General features: G+C 37.1%; 1 protein-coding gene across 1 annotated transcript; it reads left to right on the top strand.

Annotated features, from left to right (window-relative positions):
- Positions 1–8319: 8319 nt before the first annotated feature.
- Positions 8320–20843, top strand: LOC136277777 (tetratricopeptide repeat protein 28-like). Its single transcript, XM_066160469.1, has 6 exons — positions 8320–8472; positions 12407–12558; positions 13547–13708; positions 14002–14079; positions 15203–15270; positions 16163–20843. Exons 2-6 carry the CDS (start codon positions 12462–12464, stop codon positions 19262–19264), a joined length of 3507 nt encoding a protein of 1168 aa, XP_066016566.1. The 5' UTR covers positions 8320–8472; positions 12407–12461; the 3' UTR covers positions 19265–20843.
- Positions 20844–22805: the final 1962 nt, after the last annotated feature.

The raw sequence follows: 22805 nt of genomic DNA, 5'->3' as shown, positions 1-22805 counted from the left end.
TTGTAGTGATACTACGGGTGTTGGACTAGTATACTGAAATAGCGAGCTCAAGTCTACCCAAGGGCATACATCTATTTCGAAAAAGGTTGTCATCGGCGATAGGTCGTTCCAAGACGGAGAGGAATCATGGGTATACAACTCAGTAAATAGTTCTTGCTAAGTGTTGTACATTTGTTTTTTTAACTGGATAACAGTTTTTCTGTATAGTATTCTGTTACAAACAGAGCAAATATAATATGGGCCATCCCTAACTTACTTTGAAAAAGCTGTGCTATCCACGGGCGCCCCAAGCTCCAGCTGTGAGATGATCATCTTGCGCAATAACGGTCATGGCGGAATTATAAGAGTTTATATGGGAATATTTACGACCGCTTTAAGGAATAAAAAATACACCAAATTCTCAAAATCCAGATGTAGGTAACCTTGCCTCCTTTTTAAACTGAGCCTTGCCGGGGATCCCACTGTAACTTGGCACCCGTAGTGCTAAGACAATTTCTTCATGCTAAGTTACAGTGGGGTCCCCGGCGAGGCTCAGTTTAAAAAGGAGGCAAGGTTACCTAGCTGGTTGTCAACGATCGTGTGTCAAGGTTGATGTGGCCGCGGGCTGTGAGAAACCTCTAAACTGGAAATTTTTGAAGCAAACTGCGGCTTAGCGTCGGTTGCACGAGGAAGATTGAGTTTGTAGTTAATTGAAATGAAACTACAGTATATGTGCTTGGATTCTGCGTTGGATTTGTGGCCGCCCGGTCATTTTGTGCTGGAATTTTTCGCTTCTCAGATCGAGCGTTTGGAAATGGAGTGTTCAGCCTTGGGCTTTTCTTGTGTACGTTGAATACCTCAAAATGAACAACTCGCTAAAATGCGTTCTTTTCATCAAAGTAAGCGGTCAGATAACAAGCAATACGCTGTGGAAGTAAGGTGAGGTGTTTTTTTTGAGGATTTGATATATTTTTTTATTCCTTAGAGCGGTCGTAAATATTCCCATACAAACTCTTATAATTCCGCCATGACTGTTATTGCGCAAGATGATCATCTCACAGCTGGAGCTTGGGTCGCCTGTGTGCTATCAGGACTGAATCTTATAATAGATTACTTAACACTTTTTGCTTTTGTTTTCATATTACTGTGCTGAAAAATACAGCTGAGGCAATAATTTGAAATCCACATTAAAAACCCAGTTTTGTCCTCCTGTGATTAAATTCTGAAGCAATAATTTGCTACCAAGAGATGTACATCATTGTATTCCTTGTTTCTCCAAATTAAAGGCAATGTGTCCTTGCTGATAGTGTGTGGATTTTTATCGCCATTGAGTTTTTCTCTGTACCTGTTTGCATGCTTAGTGATTCTATCTATAGAGTATGTGAATTCCCAATACCCACAATATATGATAACGGAAAAAAAATGCTATAAAAAGATGCGGCACAACAGCATAACAAGGGAATATTAATGGTTGTAATTTCAGCATCTGCATGATTTGCTTCGAGGGGGACAGCTGACAACTGTTGATAAGAAATATCTGTCATATCACATTGTGTTTCATTAATATGTACACCTTTGAGTTCAAATAAAACACTTGGATTTTGATGAAGACCTTCAGAATAGTTTATCAGCTCATTTAAGATGTTAACTTCTAACAGCATACAAATTCCTTGAGGATGGGGCTCAATCCGTTCCAAGCAGTGAACAATATTACTTGTGTATGCGTCTGTAAGTATTTTGAGCGTTTGCAACATAAAGCTCCAGGTAATCGTAACCCAAATCGTTGAATCTCCATTACCAAAACAATAACCCCAGAACAAAAACAAATTGACTGACAAAAGAGTTTTATAAGCAAAAATTTCATGGTTCGTCATGTGACCCGGCCCTGTCCATGCATGACAACGTCAATCGCCATCAAGATAACACACGTGATCAGCATGTGAACACCTTCACCTTCATTCGATCACAGTTAGTTGCCATGGTGTTGAGGGCCCAATGACCACTGGCTAATATTACGCAATTTTTCCATTTTGTAGCGGAGGAAAGAAAACGACGACAAAAAAAACAAAGGCGTTTTATGACTGGGCTACCACAGGCATCCCAGTAATTAGTTCTCTTAGAAATTTGTGTTCCCTTTACTGCGTATCCGTTTGTTGGGCGCACAATTCTTCTCGATTTGTTCATCTGAAGCGAACACCCGTCAAAAACATTTTTGATAACAACTGTAGAAATTCTCTCGCGCTCATTGGTCGAGAACCATCACCACTAAGGCTCTAGACGATATTGTGGCAATTTTCAAGGCTAGGATCAGGGACAGTTGCTTGTTTGTAAGGATTTCTCATGCGGTATTGTATTCGAACAGTGTGCTGAGCGTAAGAAACATGGAATTGACGCTGTAAACGTCCAGCCGGTTGAGTTCCAAATCAGTGGAACTTGAAATAATTTTCCGTCGCAGTTTCCGCTCTCAAACGACGCAAATTTTAACGATGTCACGTTGTTGTTTTGCGGAAGATGGCTGAGAAATGTACAATATTTCAAAGCGCTCGTGCTGAGCTACTGTCCTGCTCATTAAATCTTTTGTTTGGCAACATTCTCGTTGCCGTCGCTTCCGTGGTTTGCTTTAGGTTCCTAATTACAATTTCAAGGTTTTACTTTGGGTAGGCAGTAAATATTGTATTCGAGTCCAAAACGCCGACCCTATTTTTTTATGTTTTAATTTGTTTCCCGGAAGAAGGAAAGTTTTCCAGTTTTAATTAGAAGTAAAAAATAAACTAGAATTAAAATTCTTATAAGTGCATACAGCAATTTATCAGCATCAAAGTTTTTTTACATTGCTTTAGGTACACTCCATGTTTACTGCAAATATTTTTTTCGTAAAACCATGCCATGAATTTTAATCAGTGTTCATAAAAATGATCAAGAGCACTGTGAGCTATACAGGACGAACAGAAACAGAAAACATGCCGTGTCTAATTTAATGATCATATAACAGATGAAAACCAAAATCAACATATAATGAAAGAAATATCTCCCAACAAAACAACTATAAAAAATTCATGTCTAATTTCATCTCTGAAAAGAAGATATTCAGAAAAGCCTTCAGCAAAAGGATTAATGCACAGGGTGTTGATACCAACACGCACATGATTACGAAAATAATAATATACATGATAAAAATAACTCAGTATCAACTGGCTGAAAACGAGTGCATTTTTCATGTTACGCTAGTACAAAGTTGTAACACGACTGCAAGTTACAAATAGCGCACGCTGTCATTATTTGTCTCTCTTGAATTTCTCTGAGGCTTTTTTCATATAAATCACGGGCTAGTGCAATTTTATTGTCTTTGAAAAATTAACTCGTGCTTATTAACACCAAATTACACTCGGAATCATGTTTTACCCACGAACAAAACAAAAGAACACTAAGTTGTAAATATTTTTTTCTTCGGGTCACTTCGAATTCGCTCTCGAGAAGCCTTCCGTTGTGTATTCAGATGAGTCCGTTCTTTTTCTTATTTTCTTTCTCGTGTTCATCAAGTTTAGAAGTAATAGCTAGTCTTGTGACCAAACTGTTTCTCGAATAACGTCGTAAACACCTTATTCATGAGATACACAGAATAAAATCGAAAAATTGGTTACTCATCAACTTGCCTTGCGTTCGATCAAACCCTCTTCCTCGTAGTATGAAATGACTTGTAAATGTTCCTTAAAATTCCAGAGTAAACATGTTTATCAGCTTTAGATTGTTATTTTGATCAAAAGCCAAATTCTCCAGACTGACGTGTAAGAAAATGTAAAGTAGCTTGAAAGGAGAATTGCTCTAAGGTGTTTCGTGTAAAAGCGCCGAGGTGGCGTAGACGTACTCATATCACAGACATCTCTAAGTAGAAGTGAAATTGTTTAGAAAAAATTTTTTTACCAGTTTGTTAGATTGCTTGAATTTTTAAATCTTCAACCAAGAAATTCTAGCAATTTTCCGTACAAACTGTTTCATACTCTGGGGAAAAGCGGAAAGAAGGCTTTAAAAGAAATATGAAGAAACCAAAACAAACAAACAAACATCACGCAAGCCTTGATTAGTATTCTGATCGCATGACTAAGGAAACCAAACGTTAGAAACTGAAATAAAACCTTCCCTGTCATGCAAGGATGAATAAATTTAGTTCGTGTGAGATAAAAGCATTAAACAGATCATGAAACTAGAATTATTCGAAAAAGTTTAAATGAAACAACCTCGAAGCATTAAATCTTCCGCAATTTCCGAGTTTGTTAGTTCTTAATACCATCTTTCTTAAAAATTGCATCGTATTTCAGTCCAACACATTCTGATTCTCAGTAAGCAGGAAAAGAATAGTTCTGAACTAGCTATTCTTAGATGCATAACAAAGCAACGAATAATTGTACCTTGTTTTGTGTCCCAATCATTAGGGTATGAGTGATAAAATCAAACACAAGAACCTGAAATAAAACTTTCCTCACCAAAAATATTCAAATTGTCAGTGCAAGGTAAAAGAATTCTATCTTCATTTCTGTAAGAAAAAAAAAATAGGCGCTCGCACACACATACAAACAAAACAAGTTTCGACTTCAATCCGATAGCAGATCGAAATATCTATCATAATTCATCTAAGCTGATCGGGTTTATTCACTGAAGAGTCGTACACCGCGTCGATTGGCCTTAAAAAAATTCGTTCATAAGAACAGCACTTACTTTCTCGTCGGAATATGAATATAATGATTAATATGTGGACGTGATCTATTTTCAATCGGCTACACTTCATATACCGCGTCGATTGGCCTTAAAAAATTCTTTCTTAAGAACAGCTCTTACTTTCCCGTCGGACTATAAATATAATGGTTAATATGAAGACGTGATCTATTTTCAATCGGCTACACTTCACAGCTATATAGCTTTTAATCTCTAATTGCTAGGTAAACAATCTACCCCAAGAGATTCGGTGTTTAGGCATAACTATTCATAAACACTACAAAATTGATATGATAGCGGAGAGGTTATACAGCATATCAGTTATCAAAGGTCGAACTTACCCCAAAATTGACCACTGAACGCCTTGCCTCGAATGCCTTGAACGTTATGGCTTGAACGCAATGGACGCCTTAAACGCTTTGAAAGTTTTGCCTGCTATGTAAAGTGAAAAAATTATTTTTGGATCCTTACCAAATTTTCCCGAAATAAATGATCGACAGATTAATATTTGTATTTTATTACAAATGGCGGATCATGGAAAATTGTCACCGGAAACAAGAAAGCTTACGAGCCAAGGTGAATTAAGCCCAAAGGAAAAACGCCGCCATCTGAAGCCAAAGATTTTATGAGTTACTCACAAGAAGATTATCTGACGGTCACATTTACAATTATCTTTGTACCAGTAAAAAGTTTCCAGTTCTCTTCCTTATTTGAAATCTCGTCTCCATCGCTTCTGCGTTGTTGACGTATTGATCGTATATTCATTCTTCAGGGAGGCACTTACAACTCTATTCAGAAGATCGGCCTTATTAAGGGCTGCTAGCTTCCTGAAATATCTAACAATTTGAACAACTGAAAGTCATTCCTCCCTGGTGAATTATTTGTGTCCATTTGCTCATCTTAGACACTTCATTTTGGGTGCAACATCAACGGGATTTGCATCGTCGCCGGTTTCTTCTCTTTGTAAAAATATCTCTTGTACAAATTACCGCACTCGTTGAGAAAATCTGGTAGATTTTTTCTCCTACTTCAAAGCTCAAACCCCTTCAGAGATGAACTGTTGGCTAATGCTGCAGTCGATTCTGTTGTTGCAAGAGATCATAAATTTGTTGATGGAGCACCACCAACGGTTGCACCTAGCACAAAATTCTACAGGTTTCTGCCCACTTTGCTCGGTTAAGTGGCGCCCAACATCAAGACGTTTCTCAACACTTTTGAATTCTTGGTAAACGTTTACACACCTTGTGCAGGACCATAATTTTGAAACTTTCGCAGTCATAAAAACTTGCCCACATTGTGCGCTTTTCAAGCTGTCAGACTCAAAAGAAAAGTTGTTCAAAGCTTGAATTCCAGCCATGCTATGCTTCTTTATATTTTGAAAAGAGTCTTGAATCTCTGCGTCAGTGGCGTAGCACCCTTTCATCCCTCCGTGTCACCGGCGTTATTTCGCTGAGGTCGTACCGTACGATTCGGATTCGAGTAAGCTTATAAAGGTTTGGCATGGTAAAAAGAACGCAAAAAGTTAAAGGATATGTTTTTTTTATCTAACGTTGAGTAGAATTTTTTCGGAGATGGTAGAATGGAACTGAGTGGGTGGGCCGGACTGAAAATATTTGGGTCAAGGTCATGGCGGATGGACCGAGTAGAGTGTCAGCGTCACCAAATTCTATGATAAGTGACCCCTTAGCTCGGCAGCTATACATCTGTTGTTTTTAGACATAAATATCACGTCAGCGATCCCATTCTCAAATTGAAATTGAGCGAATAAACATCAGTTTATAACCAAAAATTGCATAAATTCACATCAGAGGTCACGTATTTCAGAGTCGCGTGATCACAAATCTTTTAAAGAGCCCAAAAATCTTTTTACCCAAAAACGTATTGTTAAGATAGGTCTTTGCTGTGATGGTATGTTTGTCGACATGCAAATTTGTCCATTGGAGATATTGGCAATTACAAAACCCAAATTTTTTTCTTTTTTGGAATAATTGCGTGACACAGTTAATGATTAACTGCTGTAAATTGGTAGAAGTTATATCGCATGATCCCAACTTTGATCCCTACAAATATATCATGTGAGATTTATGAATCTCATCACTTTTAATGTTGCTTTTTTAACCCCAATTGTCGAGATCGTATATATTATTTTGCAATTCAAGCCCCGTTGAGCTGATGTCTACTAGTACCTTTTGTAGTCACTTTTTTAGGGATTGAAAAAAAAGCAGTTGGATTATAAACAGCTTCTTAGACTTTTTGGTTTGTAGTATTGCTTGGTATTTCACTCATTGTTTCTACTTTGAAGAAGCCTTAGGGCGATTCAAAACACGACACAACTCAGGTATGTCACCGCTAGTTAAAGAAAATTCAAAAAGACATTTCAGGAAAAAAAAACTGGAAACGTTTTCCCTGAACCAATGCGGTGCCACAAACCCTCCGGGCTCCAAAGTCCTCTAAAGGGTATGCAATCACCAAATGAGAATAAGATAAAATGTAATTTCTGACGTTTGAGAGACATGGGAACGAATTAGTCAGAAATTAATATTCTGACGGCACGTTCGAGAGATTCGCATGGCATCGTGGTAGTTTCGGGTTATTTAAGCGTTTCGCGGGGAAATTAGGTCATTCTACGTCGGTCAGTCTTAGGTTGGGCCACTTTCTTTTATTTATTTATTTTTTATTTAATGTAATTTTGCTTTACAACTCTATGTAAAACATCACTCCTTTCATTGAATTTTCTGTGTAATTTAGTAGTGTAACTAGGTTTATTTTAGTTACCCTTTCCTCGGGGTATAGTGCTGCTGCATTAGATGAGGAATACGTTTCCTCATAGTTTTTGGCCACTTCTAAAGAGTGGTTTTTTAGTGGTTTTTCGTATCTGGCGTAGCACAGCCTATTTTTGTATAACCCTTTATTTTCAGTGAATACTTGCAGAACATTGCAGATTGTAGTAGGATATGTAGACTACAAGACTGGCTGACTTCTCCTAAATAAACTTTCACATTGAATATCTCGTCTGAGTGTAGTCAGAATTGACAGTTTATGTTCACGCTGCAGCAAAATTTATATGAGCATATTCCGAGAGGAATTTGTTTCTAATATTAGAAAAAACCTACTTCTCGTGTGTTATGTTCAGACTGTTAATGAGAACATGTAAAAGTGAGATGTAATAATGTTGAGGACCTTGGAAGAACGCGAGAAGCGCACAAGAAATATTTAATTTTTATGTATATGAACACGTTTTATAGTCAGTTTTTATGAGATTGTTCTCGTCGTACTTTTGATTTGTAACTATCGCAGATAAATTATCTTTCAACCTTTCCGGGAGTTCTTCAGGATGTGGATCAATTTTTTTTTAGTGTTCACTGTCGGCTAGAAATTCACGTTTCCGGCTTTCGTTTCCATGTGATAAAGTTATAACATTCGTTACGTTGTTTTTAATATTTTTCAATACTGAAACAGTGCGATGCATGAAAGAAACAGCTTTTTTAAACTCAAAGCAATAATTTGGCCAAACTACAGACCTAGGTCACAAATCCAAACGAGCTCTTTTTTCAATTTCCGCTAAAGCACTTCCGGCTTCAAGCTTGCAAAGACTTATGGGCCAAGGGACTCCCCCTTTCATTTTCACAACAAGCTATTGCGACTCTTTATTCTGTATCATAGCTTTGAAGTCTTTTTTGTTACTTTCTCGGTCTTAGTTACTTTCTTTGAAACATTTCCATGTGGAATTGAGGAAGCAAGGTCGTAAAACAGTCAAACGTGGCTTCCATTTCCGCGACAGAGGTAAGAACGCATGGTTGTATCAGATTTTTTAACATAATTTAAGGTAAATACTTTTATTCAAAGTTTCTCAGTTAACATTTTCTCTTTCACATGTTCTTAATCTGTCCTAATTTTCTCTGATTTCCGGCCAGGAAAGACGTTCCTGCAGTTAACTGACGAGGATTGCTAACTTTTATTGATTCTAGCGTGTATTAATTGCTTTGCCGCTTCGTGTTACTTATAAGCTACTTAAGTTTAGCTTGTTCGAACAAGCTACAGCTGTCGAATTCACTAAAATTTGCAGGCAGTTCTTGGCTTATATATGCATTTACTAAATTTTCTACCGTTTTTACGATGCATTTGATCAAAAAGCAATAAACATTCGCAGCGTATTTCATGTGATCATGTTTATTATTTTATAGTTTGAAAGAAATACTTTTCTTTTTTATAGGCTACTTAGATAATGTCCTTCTAAACTGTGCTGTTATACAGATTTCCTTGTTATATATTTAGATCATTTTTCTACAAATGTCAGCTAGTGATTTATTGCAAGCTTCCTTTCAATTAACTGTTCCCGTTTTTTAGGAATCCAATTCACCATCTGGTAATGATTTCATATTTAGAGTGATTGATTAGTATCTGAGTACATTTTTACCTTTTGTCATCAGCTAATCAATACATGATCAATCATTAATCACATCATGTAAATGTTTCTGATCAATTTTTTTTTTAATTATCAAAACTGGTATACTTATTATTGGCTGCATGCATTCAAGACTTGAATGCATGCAGCCAATAATAAGTATACCATACACATACTTAGTATGTGTCTTGGGGTAAATTCAAGACTTCTGTTTGGTTCTTACTTGGTCAGGATTTTGCCAAAAGGACCATCATCATGCCATACGGACAGTCATAAAACATGTATTTTTTACTTGGAAGCCAGAAAATTCAAAATAAAAAAATTTAGTCCAAAAAAAATTTAGTGACATTAATTAGTGCATAACTGTTACCTTGCTTTCTTGAGCCATACTTGGGAATATTGGTACTAAATATGTCATTCTACATTGACACAACCTTGGGCCAATATTCTCTAGAAAAGCCCTCAGCTCCACCAGTTAGTCAGAAGTTAGTAAGGGCTTTTGCAAAACTAATCTACACTTTACATGCATCTTAGGCTATTTTGAATTCCAGAACCATTGATTTCCTTGTTACTCTACATTTATTGAATTTTTTTTGTACACGAGGTCAGCCAGCAAGGATCATATGATATTTGAAAAACAACCAGCCTTGATTAGCAACAAAATTAATGTAAGCAGTAAAAAAAAATCAATTTTGTGCACAAAACATAGAACCATGAGGGGGTTGGAAAAACAATTTGTTGTATACTTGTACAGGTAAACCACAAATGTCAGCACCTGTGTGGTATTGAAATCCATTTCAAAATAAACTAGACACCAACAGCTTTGTGTGTGAGACACAGAAAGAATATCTTTGCATGAGAACCTTGAAAATACAAGCAATCATTAATTTCACCCTTAAACTCCCATGAGTGACCAAGATAGAATTTCTCCTTACAATATCAATCAGACGGGTGATGAGAATAAAAAAAATATAAGTTAAAGGATTTTTTAGTTGATCCAGTTCCAAATTCTCAGAAATAGCATCATAAATATTGTATGGCAGACAGTAAGGAGAATTATTAATGAGATCTTGGCCAGGTGTTAAAGCGTTAAACACCTAAAAAGAAGTCCAAGAGGCTCTGTGTGGTGAGAGCTTTAAGCATCGTGCATAATTCTCCCAAAATTCAAGCTTGAGAAAGTGTATGTGGCTTTTGTTATCAGATGGAAAAGGAATGTTGAAACATATCTATCTGCAGAATTATACACCAAAATTGGCAAATTCACCTTAAGTTCATAAACATACTTATATTCATTGCTTTTTTTTCACATTGTTGCCTAGCTGACATGGCATAACTTTTACCCTCTTCCGATGAATGTTAGGATTTACTGGTAATTACTTATTTAAAGGAAATGGAAATCAAGGGTTCATCAAGTGAATTTTGCAAAGATAGTCAAATATCCTTTATACTATATTTCTTTCAAGGTCTCCCATTTCCTTGTAAAACTAACTTCCTTCCAGTATTGCACATGCTAAATGTTTTCTGGGAAACATAATAATCACAAAAACCCTGGATAAAGCGTTGGGGATACCCTTGGTTGAAAATAAAATAGAGGTGAAATAGTCAATCAACAAATGTCAATAGCTCAAGCTTTATTGACTGAATATTTCCAATCAATTTTTTTTATCAAAACTGGTTTTAATTAGTTCTACATATGGCTGCATGCATCCAAGTATGTGTCTGGTGATAATTTAAAATGTATGTTAAGTCTGGAGGTAAATTTGAGAGTTCTGATTGGTTCTTACACAGTCAGGATAATTTGCCACATGGACCATCATCATTGTTCTATACAGACAATCATAAAACATGTATTTTTTTCTTGAAAGCCAGAAAATTCAAAGTCATCCGGTTTATTCCAAGTGACATTGGACTAAGCTTGCTTTCTTGAGCAAGGGAAAATTGGCATGATACATGTCATATCTATACTGCCACAACCTTAGGCCAATATATATTCCCTGAGTTAAGCCCTCACACTAGACTGGTAGGTAAGGAGTTACTCCTAACTTTTGGAAAATGATTTATGCTATACATGTATCTTTGGCTAATTTGAATTCCAGAACAATCTATTCTTGTTAGTCTACATTCATTGAAATTTTTTCTACATGAAGACAGTCAGCAAGGATTATATAATATTTGAAAAACAACCAGTCTTGATTATCAAGAGAATTAAAGTTACCATTAAAGACAAATCAATTTTTTTGCACAAAACAATAGAAACATGAAGTGATTACAATTATAACAATTTGTCAGCATCTGTACCAAATTGAAATCTATTTCAACATACATCAGCATGCGTTAGTGTATATAATTCAGTGCTTTAAATTTCCTGCTATAAGTGTAACAGTTGAATGAACACCGATCTATACAAATATGGGCATCAGTTCAACTGGAGGAAATTGAATGACTTGTATAAGTTTTGACCAGTAATCCCTATTTAAAAATCAAATAAGAGAACATTTCTTTAGTTTTGTAAGATTTGTTTCTTATGAGAAAGAATTCAGCATAAACTTTAATTCCCCCATGGAGACATGCCATGGCCTTATAATTAGTGTGGTGGACTCAGGGTCAAGAGGTCTGCATATGTAACCAGGCCTGTGCTGGACTCAGGGTTAAGAGGTCTGCAGTTGAAACCTCAGGGTGAGTCATGTGTTTTGTTCTCACAGTGCCCCTCTCCACCAAGGAGTATAAATGAGTAGCAGAGATTTATAATAGTCAAGGGAAGCCTGATGAAATGTTGTGGGGAGGGAGGAGAAGGGGGGGTTGGGTAACCTTGTGATGAATTAGTATCCTGTCCAGGGGGTGGGTAGTAATACTCCTAGTCACTTCATGTGAGAAAACCATAAGCTCAGGGCCTGGACAGGCCACTGCTCAAATACAGACTTTACCTAACTATCTACAGCCTCTTAATGTAAATTAATAATTTGAACTGCTGCTGTTACAAACTATTTGAAACTGTGAGACACAGATGATGATTTTCGTCCAATTTATCTCAGTTAACTGGGAATGTATTTTTAAATCTTGAAATTTTTTATTATAAGAGGTGAATTACTGTTCTTCTTAAAATAAATGCTTGTTTTCTTCAGTATATGCATCTTTTGTTCTTTTGCTTCTTTAATCAGTTATTTGTATTCCATTAATATTAATGGACTTGTGATCTTGTGTCTAAAAAGTGTATCCCTCCCATGCTCAGAGGGGAGAAAATATTTATTTTGCAGCTGGGTAATATGTTGAGCTCAGATGTTTATTGACCATTTGTAACCATCTTTTTTTCAGGCCAGGATAACTTTAAAAAGCAACTTTTTGGAAGAAGCATCTTCTTACAGTTGCTATGACTTCAGGAAGAAGTCCAATTAAAGTTTCATGTGAAAAAGAAGACTTACCTGACCAAGAAAATGTACCAGATTTTGATGAGGACACTTTACGAGGTGAGCTGGGCTTGAGTTTGGCATCAGTTATTGTTAGAACAATTTCTTTTCCACCAGTTTCAAGAAGCATGCAGATCTGGAGAAGGATACACTGTATTACCACTTTAAATGAGATTTTGGCCAGTAATGACTCTCTTCTATGATTAGAATATGTTGTTCATTGAGAGGATTTATGACACAGAAACCTTTGACATTTGCTTTACACAAAGTTATAATTATAAGTAAAAGACTTTATTTTGATCATCATATAACATCCATTTTGTAAGTTTGCATCATAAATACCATCATCATCATCATCATCATCATCATCATCATCATCATCATCACCATCATCATCATCATCATCATCATCATCATCATCATCATCATATCTTCCCTCCCCTCTCCCAGGGGAGTTTGAGGAGACCAACCTCCAAAAGTCCAGGGGTTAGCTTCAAATTGAGTGATGCTCAATTCTCATTATCATCATCATCGTTGTCCTCATTATCTTCCCTGTTGTCACCCACATTATCAGCATTATCATAACTATTAATCTCACAGAAACAGAAAGAGACTCTGGGCCTCCCATATGGGTCATTAATCCTTCAAGATAAATGAGGATTTTGGTCAGTTCCTCACAGAAATATAACAACTCCAGATTTGCCACATCCAATGTTATTATGGTTATCTCAGGGTTCTTCTCTTAATTTTCTTGAATGCGCTTAGATTGTTTTTAAGTAGGGATTGCACTCTCTTCTAAACAATCATCACAACAGCAACTGAGTGACTGATTGGTTGAGCTTTCAGCCATAAAAAGTCTCATAAACTAACTGAGTGGGGTTTTTCTTATGAGGGGGAGGGGGGTCAAGCTGCAGACATCATCTAAGGTTTTCAGGGGATGGTTCAAGTTAGGCAGGTGCAAAGTGGCAGCTGGCACAAAAGGAAAAATCTGCAGATTAACTACCACCACAGACTTTGACATAAATTATTTTCTATCTTTTCTTTGCAGCCACAGCTGATGTTTACAGGAATGAGGGTAATGAGGCCTTCAAGAAAGGAGATTTCATCAATGCTATTCACTTTTACACAGAAGGAATTAAAATGAACTGTAATGAGAAAGAACTGAAGGCCAAACTGTACAACAATAGGGCTATTACACATTTTAAACTTGGTAAGATGACGAGAGCTTTAATATGCTTTTTTTTTATCTTTTGAAGCATAGGGCTGTGACATACAGTAGTAGCTTTCTGATAAAGGTGATAATTTTGAATTTTTGCCAAAAAAGAAATTCTCCAGAAAAATGTTCATGCCTCACCTTGGCCTCTCAAACATTCAAAGAAGTTATTAAAAGTCTGTAATACTCCAGATATCAATGAGCATCACAAGCTTTTCCTAAAATGAATGTAGAGGTGCTCAGGGTTTGCTATATGTAGAACTAATCAGAGATATTTATTTTAAAACCAGGAAATCACCAGGATTCACTAAGGGATGCAGAAGCAGCCATTGAGTTAAATCCAACTTTCCTCAAGGCAATTGTGAGAGGTTAGATATGTTAGCTGTGCTATATTAATAAAAAAAGGAACTCATCACTCTATGGATAGATGAAGTTAAATCATATCTCAATTGACTTAAATTAAGAGGTGGAGGCAACCCTGATGTACATTTGATTATAGCTCTTGACTGCTGTGCCGTAACTTTCTATTATGATAGGAATATTATTTTGAGTTGGATGGTTTCCTACGCTTATCTCGTGTTCTCCCAACCTCCCGCGTGTTTACATCAGGCTATGTAAACACGGAAACCATTTTACATTTCTTCATTATAATAATGTAACTAGAGACGGCATGAGTGAATCTTATTCTTGGTGAACTTCAAACCTTAGTTCGAGTCACTTCTTAGGAATTAATTATCAACTGATTTAGTTAATCGAATAAGTTAACTCATACTAAAGGGAGACTAGTATTTATTTCAAATAAAATTTTTAATTTGAATTTTGATTGAAGTTGAAATGTAACGTAGTTCTTAAAAGGTTAATTAACAAATGTACCATTTAAAAAAAAATTAAAAAGTGGGTTTCATTTTTCCGTTTTTTATTCTATCCATATCTTATGTGTTGTATTCTATCCAGTTATGAGTTATCTTTTTGATATAACAAATCTACTCTTTGTTAGCATGGAGAGTGGTATGTTGCTCACACTAATCAGATCGCCGCATAAGGGTATCTATCTCGCACCAATCAGATTGCCGCATTTGGGTATACCGGTATCTCGCACTAATCATATCACAGCATTTGGATAACACACACCAATCATATCGTTTGGGTATTGTTTTCGTATTAATGATTTCATGAAATCAGGCTCTGTGCACAAAGAACGACATTAACCACAAATTTTGGGCTCATTTGAAAAGTGTTTTGATTATGGCCTCTGTAAGAGCCCCGTCGAGTAAGGTCGAGATCTATCGGGGTATGAAAGGTTCGCATTTATCTTTATTGTATAATTTTAAGTTAAAAGGTGTTTTTTTGTTTTGTTTTGTTTTATTTTGTTTTCTGTTTATTTTTGTTTTCTGGTCTGTAATGATGTAGCTTTCAATGATTTCAGATTCTTTTCTTGGAATTGAGCTACAGTAATTAGATGCTTACCGGTAGTTGTGTTGTTGCCTACAGGAGCCACTGCCTGTGTTGAACTGAAGAGATTTGAAGAAGCAATCACTTGGTGTGATAAGGGATTAGCAGTATCCTTTGAAGGAATCTTTAATTTTTAACCGTGGGTATAATGGAAATATTCCACAATTTGATGTTTAAAGGGAGACAATGCAAAGAAGGGTATTAATTACGATGGGAACTTATCAGCTCATAAGTTAAGTGTTTGTAATTATGAAACATGGGAAAGGTTAATACCTCATGTCTTAATAATGATATATTCCTTTTAGCCATGACTTAGTCGTACTATCCATGTCACAACTGGTGCATTATATTGTTACGTTACTTTGGTTAAAAGACTACTATTCATCCAGTTTATTATTGGTATGTGGATAGATGATCTCTCTAAAACGAATCAGAAAAAGAAGCTTGGTAATGTTTATATATATATTATGTTGATTTTCTTCCTGTTACATTTTTCCACTACTCAGAGACTCGGAAACTTTCGTTGTGTTTTCCTATGGACAAATACAACTTTTAAAGGCACGTATTTGTGTTCTAGACTCATTTCTTCCACTGCCGTAAAACATTTGTTTGATGTTAAAGCTATATTAATTTAAAAATCGAGCAAGTGCTTCCCAGTTTTTGGAAAAAAGGGATTATATCTAGATATTTCGTATATAAGTTCTACCTTTCACGCAAGTCCTCTTAATAGGCCATTTTGCAGTTGGGCACTTAGTTGCCAAGCCTTTGATTTGGAATGAGGCTGAAGATGACCTTGTTGTTATAGAAACCAGTATCTAGTGCGCATAATAACAAAGTAATTTTAATTTAAAAAGCAGCAATGTCTGTATCATAACAAGGTCACCCTTAAGCACAATCATATTCAAAGGCTTCGCACCAAGCTCGCACCTGTAAAAATTGACCATTATATACCTATGTGATCAGAAAAATAATCTTTTCGATTCCTTGACATAAAAAAAGATTGACAAAAACAATGGGATCTTGTTGTCATTAAGAATTCAGTCTGTTAGAGAAGTGGGAGATAAGTCCACGGAGGAAAAAGATCGTATTAGTTATGACCATGGTAGTGCAAGTGCAAGTGATGTATATAATCGGGGAGACAAGCATGGGGAGGGTATCACTTATAGCGATCTTGGCAATGTTTATGAAAGTCTAGGCGATTTCAAAAAAGCCATAGAGTGCCACAACCAACATCTTTTAATAGCTAAAAAAGTAGGAAACAAGCATTGGGAGGGTTACGCTTATAATTGCCTTGGCGATGCTCATCGGAGTCTTGGTGATTTCAAGAAAGCCATAGAGTATCTCAACCTACATCTTAAAATAACTGAAGAAGTAGGAGATAAGAAAGGGGAGGGTAGTGCTTATGGTGATCTTGGCAATGTGTATTGGAGTCAAGGGGATTTCAAAAAAGCCATAGAGTTCCACAACGTACATCTTAAAATAGCTCAAGAAGTAGGAGACAAGCATGGGGAGGGTAACGCTTCTGGTAATCTTGGCAATGATTATTACAGTCTGGGTGATTTCAAAAAAGCCATAGAGTACCACAACCTATATCTTACATTAGCTAATGAGGTAGGAAACAAGCATGGGGAGAGTAAAGCTTATAGTAACCTTGGCAATGCTTATCACGGTCTGGGTGATTTCAAAAAAGCCAGAGAGTACCACAGCCTACATCTTCTGATAGCTAAAGAAATAGGAGACAAGCGAGGGGAGGGTAACGCTTATAGCAATCTTGGCAATGCTTATGACAGTCTGGGTGATTTAAAAAAAGCCATAGAGTACCACAACCTACATCTTCAAATAAATAAAGAAGTAGGAGACAGGCGTGGGGAGGGTAACGCTTATGGCAATCTTGGCAATGCTTTTTACAGTCTAGGTGATTTCAAAAAAGCCATGCAGTACCTCAACCTACATCTTGAAATAGCTAAAGAAGTAGGAGACAAGCATGGGGAGGGCAAAAGTTATGGTAACCTTGGCAATGTTTATGACAGTCTGGGTGATTTCAAAAAAGCCATAGAGTATCACAACCTAGATCTTAAAATAGCTGAAGAAGTAGGAGACAAACATGGGGAAGGTAAGGCTTATTGCAATCTTGGCAATGCGTATAAGAGTCTAGGTGATTTAAAAAAAGCCAGAGAGTACCATTACCTAGGTCTTTTAAAAGCTAAAGAAGTAGGAAACAAGCAAGGAGAGGGTAACGCTTATGGCAGTCTTGGTACTGCTTACTTCCGTCTAGGTGATTTCAAAAAAGCCATAGAGTACCACAGCCTACATCTCATGATTGCTGAAGAATTAGGAGACAAGCATGGGGAGGGTTGTGCTTATGGCAATCTTGGCAATGCTTATTACGGTCAGGGTGATTTCAAAAAAGCCATAGAGTATTTCAATCTAGATCTTAAAATAGCTGAAGAAGTAAGAGACAAGCATGGGGAGGGTAAGGCTTATGGCAATCTTGGCAATGCGCATAAGCGTCTGGGTGATTTGGTAAAGGCCAAAAAGTCATACAAGGTAATGCTTAAAATTGCCAAAGAAGTCGAAGACAAAACCTTGGAGGCAACGGCCTACTATTCATCAGGATCCGTTTTTGAGTTGCTGGGTCGACTGCCAAAAGCTGTTGAATATTACCAAGCTAGCATAACCTTATTTAATTCCTTGAGAGTACTTCTAGAATCTAAAGATGAATGGAAAGTTAATTTTCGAAATCAGTATCAAATAGCGTATACGGGTTTGTGGAGAGTTCTCGTAAAACAAGGTAATATTGATGAAGCCTTACTTGCCGCCGAGAAAGGACGAGCTCAAGCTCTCACCGACCTCATGGAATCCCATTTTTGTGGTGGAACAAGTCAGTACAAGGGAGGCGGTGAAGATTTAGCAGTTTTAAAAAACGTTCCATCAAGCACTGTCTTTCAGGCAATGGACAGAGCTGACGTCAATCTTTGGGTTGTGTCCGAAGAAAATAAAAAAGTTCAATTAAGACAAAGTAAACTCAATGGTTCTGTTTCAGAGAACAGTGGAGCTAGCCAGTCCTTTGAGTCGTTCATGCTCGGTGTCTATACGCGACTTGGTGTTCGTTCTAATGTGAGATGCGAGAACCGATCTTTGGATGCTTTGAGGGAGAGCCGTCCAAAAGAATATGAGAAAACTGAAGAAGACAACCCTCAACTTCCCATCCAACAAAACGAATGCTTGAGCACTTTGTATGATACCGTCATGAAGCCGGTAGCTGACCTGATACAAGGGGATGAGCTACTCATTATTCCCGATGGACCCCTGTGGCTCGCTCCTTATGCTGCATTCAAGGATGGTAACTCTAAATACCTGTGTGAATCTTTCAGAATCCGACTCGCTCCATCGTTAACAAGTCTTAGACTCCTTGCCGATTACCCTGATGATTATCACAAAAGCAGTGGTGCGTTACTTGTAGGAGATCCGTGGTTAGCCGAGGTTACTAAAAGCAATGGAGAGAGACCTCTCGAGCAGCTTCCGTGTGCTAAACAAGAAGTAGAAATGATCGGAAAAATTTTGAATATCACGCCAATCACTGGCAGACAGGCCACGAAACATGAGGTGTTAAAAAGACTCAGTTCCGTTTCCTTAGTTCACTTTGCCGCCCACGGATGTATGGAAACGGGCGAAATTGCTCTTACACCTAACCCACACCGAATATCTTCTGTGCCAACGAAGGAGGATTACATTTTAACAATTGGAGATGTGTTGAATGTTCAACTTCGCGCCAAACTTGTTGTACTTAGTTGCTGCCACAGTGGTTGGGGCGAAATCAAGGCGGAAGGTGTGGTTGGCATTGCGCGCGCTTTTATGGGAGCAGGTGCTCGGTCTGTTGTGGTGTCCCTGTGGGCGATTGATGACGAGGCTACTCTCGAGTTCATGAAATGCTTTTATCAACACCTTGCAGAAGGTAAACCTGCAAGCGAGTCGCTGAACCTAGCCATGAAAAGCCTCAGAGAATTAGACAAGTTCCGCGACATCAAATACTGGGCGCCCTTTTTGCTGATTGGAGATGACGTCACTCCTGACCTTATGGAAAAGGAAAAGAAAATTTAAATATAAAATCAAATAGATGAAAAAAAATTTTTTTTCCATGTCATATAGAATGACGCAACTTTTTTCTTTTTTTTTTAATGGTATTTGAGATGTGTAGCCTTACTCTGGTGAAGAAATAAAAACGGTCTATTTGATTATATTTTGATCACTGGAATTTCTTTTTTTCTTACCTTTGCAAATATATATGCTTGCGTAGAGAAAGAAATGAAACAAAGCTTCTGTAATGATGCCTGCAGTAGCTGAAGGCGATTACGGGGTTTTCGTTTTCGCGAAAATGACAGTCAGCTCTATTCCTGTATTACAAGTAGTTTTATGAAAAACAATTTAAAAGGTTTTTTCTTGTACATAACCAGGAGCTTTTCCACCGGGTTTTAATTACATTTATACTTTAAGCTTCTAATAAGCAAAGAAACAGTTCGTCATTTGCAACAGTTGGCAAATGTTTATTTCAAAAAAATTTGATTTGCAAAATTTGCAGCCATATGTTAATTAAACTTGGATGATTTTTGTACATCATAAATTACTTTTACCAAATTTAATGCAATCTAATTCTATCAGTGCCAAGATTGCCATTCTAGGCTTTATTTAAAGAAATAAACATCAGAGATGATGTCATTGAATTTACTGACCATATATTAGAGACATTTAGGGGTGTAGCTAACCTTTAGTCCCTCAGGCTCGGCTTACAATTGTTTTCCGCCCGATTGACTTTTATAATATGACTCTTGCAAATGTTGAAACAAAAATTGAACTTTCTTCGGGAACAGGCCTACAATAGGTCAAGAAACTAGCTACAACTTTTTTTTAATCAAATGAGTTTAGGTCAATTTTAGTCCGTTTTATCAAACATTTATCTGGTCGTTTTGCTTTAAATTTACTTTAGTATAATATGAAGGTGTCTGATAATATCTTTCTTAGATTTAAGAATTTATACTTAGGTATTCGGAACACGCTTTGAAATTAGAACCCGTCATGTGGTCAAAAGTTAAATATATACTGTATCACAGCTGTGTTAGAAGAAATGTTTGTGAAATCAATCTTAATTTTCCGGTTTTTGTAACTATCATTGGTATATGCTGGTATAAAATGTAATAGTTAATCTCGGACATGATTGCATATGATGTAACGTAGGATTTTAAAAACAAACAGGAACAGTCTTAACTTAATATTTTTTGTATAATGTCGGTGTATTTCGTGTGAAGTGTTTTGATGGTATTTTTATTTACAGTTGAAGATAATTGTTCATGTCCCTTAGTTTAATTTACTCTTGAATTTTCAAGTTCTGAAGACAAATTCTCCCAACTGACAAGAATGTGTTTCTTTTGTTCTTTCAATCCGAGAATTCGATTAAACATTGCGTTTCTAGCATAAAATTATCTTCCAGTTTAGATTAGTTTTCTCTAATTTTTGATGCCATTTTTGTTGGTGTACTAATTTTATGAGGAAAATTTAAATTATCATCAGTTTTGGGAGTAAATGAGGTCATTTTAGTGTCTCCGTTTAGCGCGTACTTTACTTAAAGCCTTGACAATTCAATGCAGTTACTATTGTGCTTATTTTTTTACTTCTTTTTATGAGAGAAATATACAGTGTATAAAATACAAAAACTTCGTTGATTTTCAAGGTCTGTCTCCATATTCTAAGGATGCACGTGAGATGCAGAGAGAACAGATGTGGGCAAACAATGCTTGTTTTGACCCGCGCGCGCCAAGTTTGTAATCTGTGCAGCTCACAGTGTACTAACTTTCCATGTTTCAAGCCCCCACCCACTTAACAAACGCGCGTCGTCTCTTCGATTGTGTCTCTTCCATTGTCTACAGTTTTTCATATTGTCACACGGTTTTGAACGCCGACAGACGTGTTCATGTTGCTAAATGTGTGCGCCTTTTTCCTCACACACGTTTTTACATCGTTTCACATTTGCGCATTTCTTTTTTCTGCTTCCTTTCGTTCCTTTTTTTTATAGTACTTTTCCTTTATCCCATGTTTACGCGCATCTCTTTGATTGCCCTCAACTTTATTCTTGTGCGCAATTCATTTGACGCGACTTTCTCTGTTTCAGTTTTCATTCGTCTCGATCCTCGGCAACGTCAGGCCTCTTACAACTTATATACCTCTTTACTCCCCCAGAGTAGTTGCTATCATGCTTATTTTGTCCCCTTTAGGATGGTGTCATCTTTAGTGAAATCTTAGTTTTGCTTTCGACTGATTCCTAGTCCACAGGGTCTCTCACATTTAAGTCTCACGTGCCAGGATTTGATCTCCTCGGTCCTCTCATCACAATTGCAGATCTAGAGGAGTTAAGGGAGCGAAAGAGCTCCCTCTAAGTCTTGGCGACATATAAACCATATAATCGGTGCATTTTGATGGAGCGAGTCCTTCAACGTCCAAATTAAGGCTTCCTCTATCATCTGATTGGGAATGGGTCAAACTCCCGCCCAGGGTCCACCTAGGTCCAGGATAAGTTACTATAATACTTATTAAGAGGTAGTCGTTGACGCGTTAAGAGATTTAGTAGTAGCGAATACGTTCTGTCAATTATTGGACTCCATGTCTCCTTACATCGAAGAGTAAACTCCTTGAATACGCACGCCCATATGCCCCTCTCCCCCCTCCCTTCAATAGCACTAGGCATTCCCCTACTGCAACTTTTATCATTATACAGCACAATAAAACATTATACCCCTGTAGTAGCACTGTAAATCCGTAAAATGCAGTTTAAATCTATATACAGCACCATACAACACTTAACATTCCTCAATACATTGTACATCCGTATATCTAACTGTTATCTGTTCTAGTTTATCTAACTATATAGCACTTCACGACAATATGTACCCCTAGATGGCTCTATGCTTCTCTCTACTGAATTTTACATCACCATACAGCACTATATAAACAATTGCCCCAATCTGGCGCGAAAATAAGTACGGATATGTGTCCGTGGACCTTATCTGTTCCAGGATGCGAAAACTGTGAGCTTCGAGGAACAGATAACGTCCAAGAACCAATATCCGTATAAACGTTCGCGCAAAATAGATGCTTGTGTTTTTTATCCTTCAAATATTTTGCAACGCACGTGAAAAAATGTTCATGAACAGCTTACTGAATTTAATCATGACAGGACGGATAATGCGTGCACTGTAAGTACCTCCCGTTGTCCCATATAAAGCCTTAGAAAAGTTTTCTAAGGCTTTGTACGGGACAACGGGAGGTACTTACAGTGCACGCGTTTTCCGTCCTGTCATGAATAACGTAAATTGGCCACCGTAAAGAGTTTAAAAGCGGACGTTACGAGCATTAGCCCTTCGTCAGAGCGATTGCAAAGTGCTTATAATACGAAATTACCCTGAATTGAATTAAGTTTGAAACGAAGACTTATCGCGGTGAATGTAAGGTTTGCAAATTGGGGAATATCGCTTAGGTGATATTTTCGGATGTCACCTAGTTTTAGCTGGGGAATAATCAGTCACTTGCTGCGTGTAAACCAATCGCGCGCGATCAAAAGTATTTGATGTATGAAGAACAGTATGTACCCCTC

The sequence above is a fragment of the Pocillopora verrucosa genome, chromosome 13, assembly GCF_036669915.1.
Source record: "Pocillopora verrucosa isolate sample1 chromosome 13, ASM3666991v2, whole genome shotgun sequence".
NCBI classification, from domain to species: Eukaryota; Metazoa; Cnidaria; class Anthozoa; order Scleractinia; family Pocilloporidae; genus Pocillopora; species Pocillopora verrucosa.
Note: the sequence above shows the minus strand (reverse complement) of the source record. Positions and strands in the feature narration are given on the sequence as shown.

Coding starts and splice junctions, on each gene's coding strand:
- LOC136277777 (XM_066160469.1), top strand. CDS start 12,462: ATGACTTCAGGAAGAAGTCCAATTAAAGTTTCATGTGAAAAAGAAGAC. Junction 12,559..13,546: donor TGATGAGGACACTTTACGAG/GTGAGCTGGGCT, acceptor TTTTCTTTGCAG/CCACAGCTGATGTTTACAGG. Junction 15,271..16,162: donor GGTGTGATAAGGGATTAGCA/GTATCCTTTGAA, acceptor ACATAAAAAAAG/ATTGACAAAAACAATGGGAT.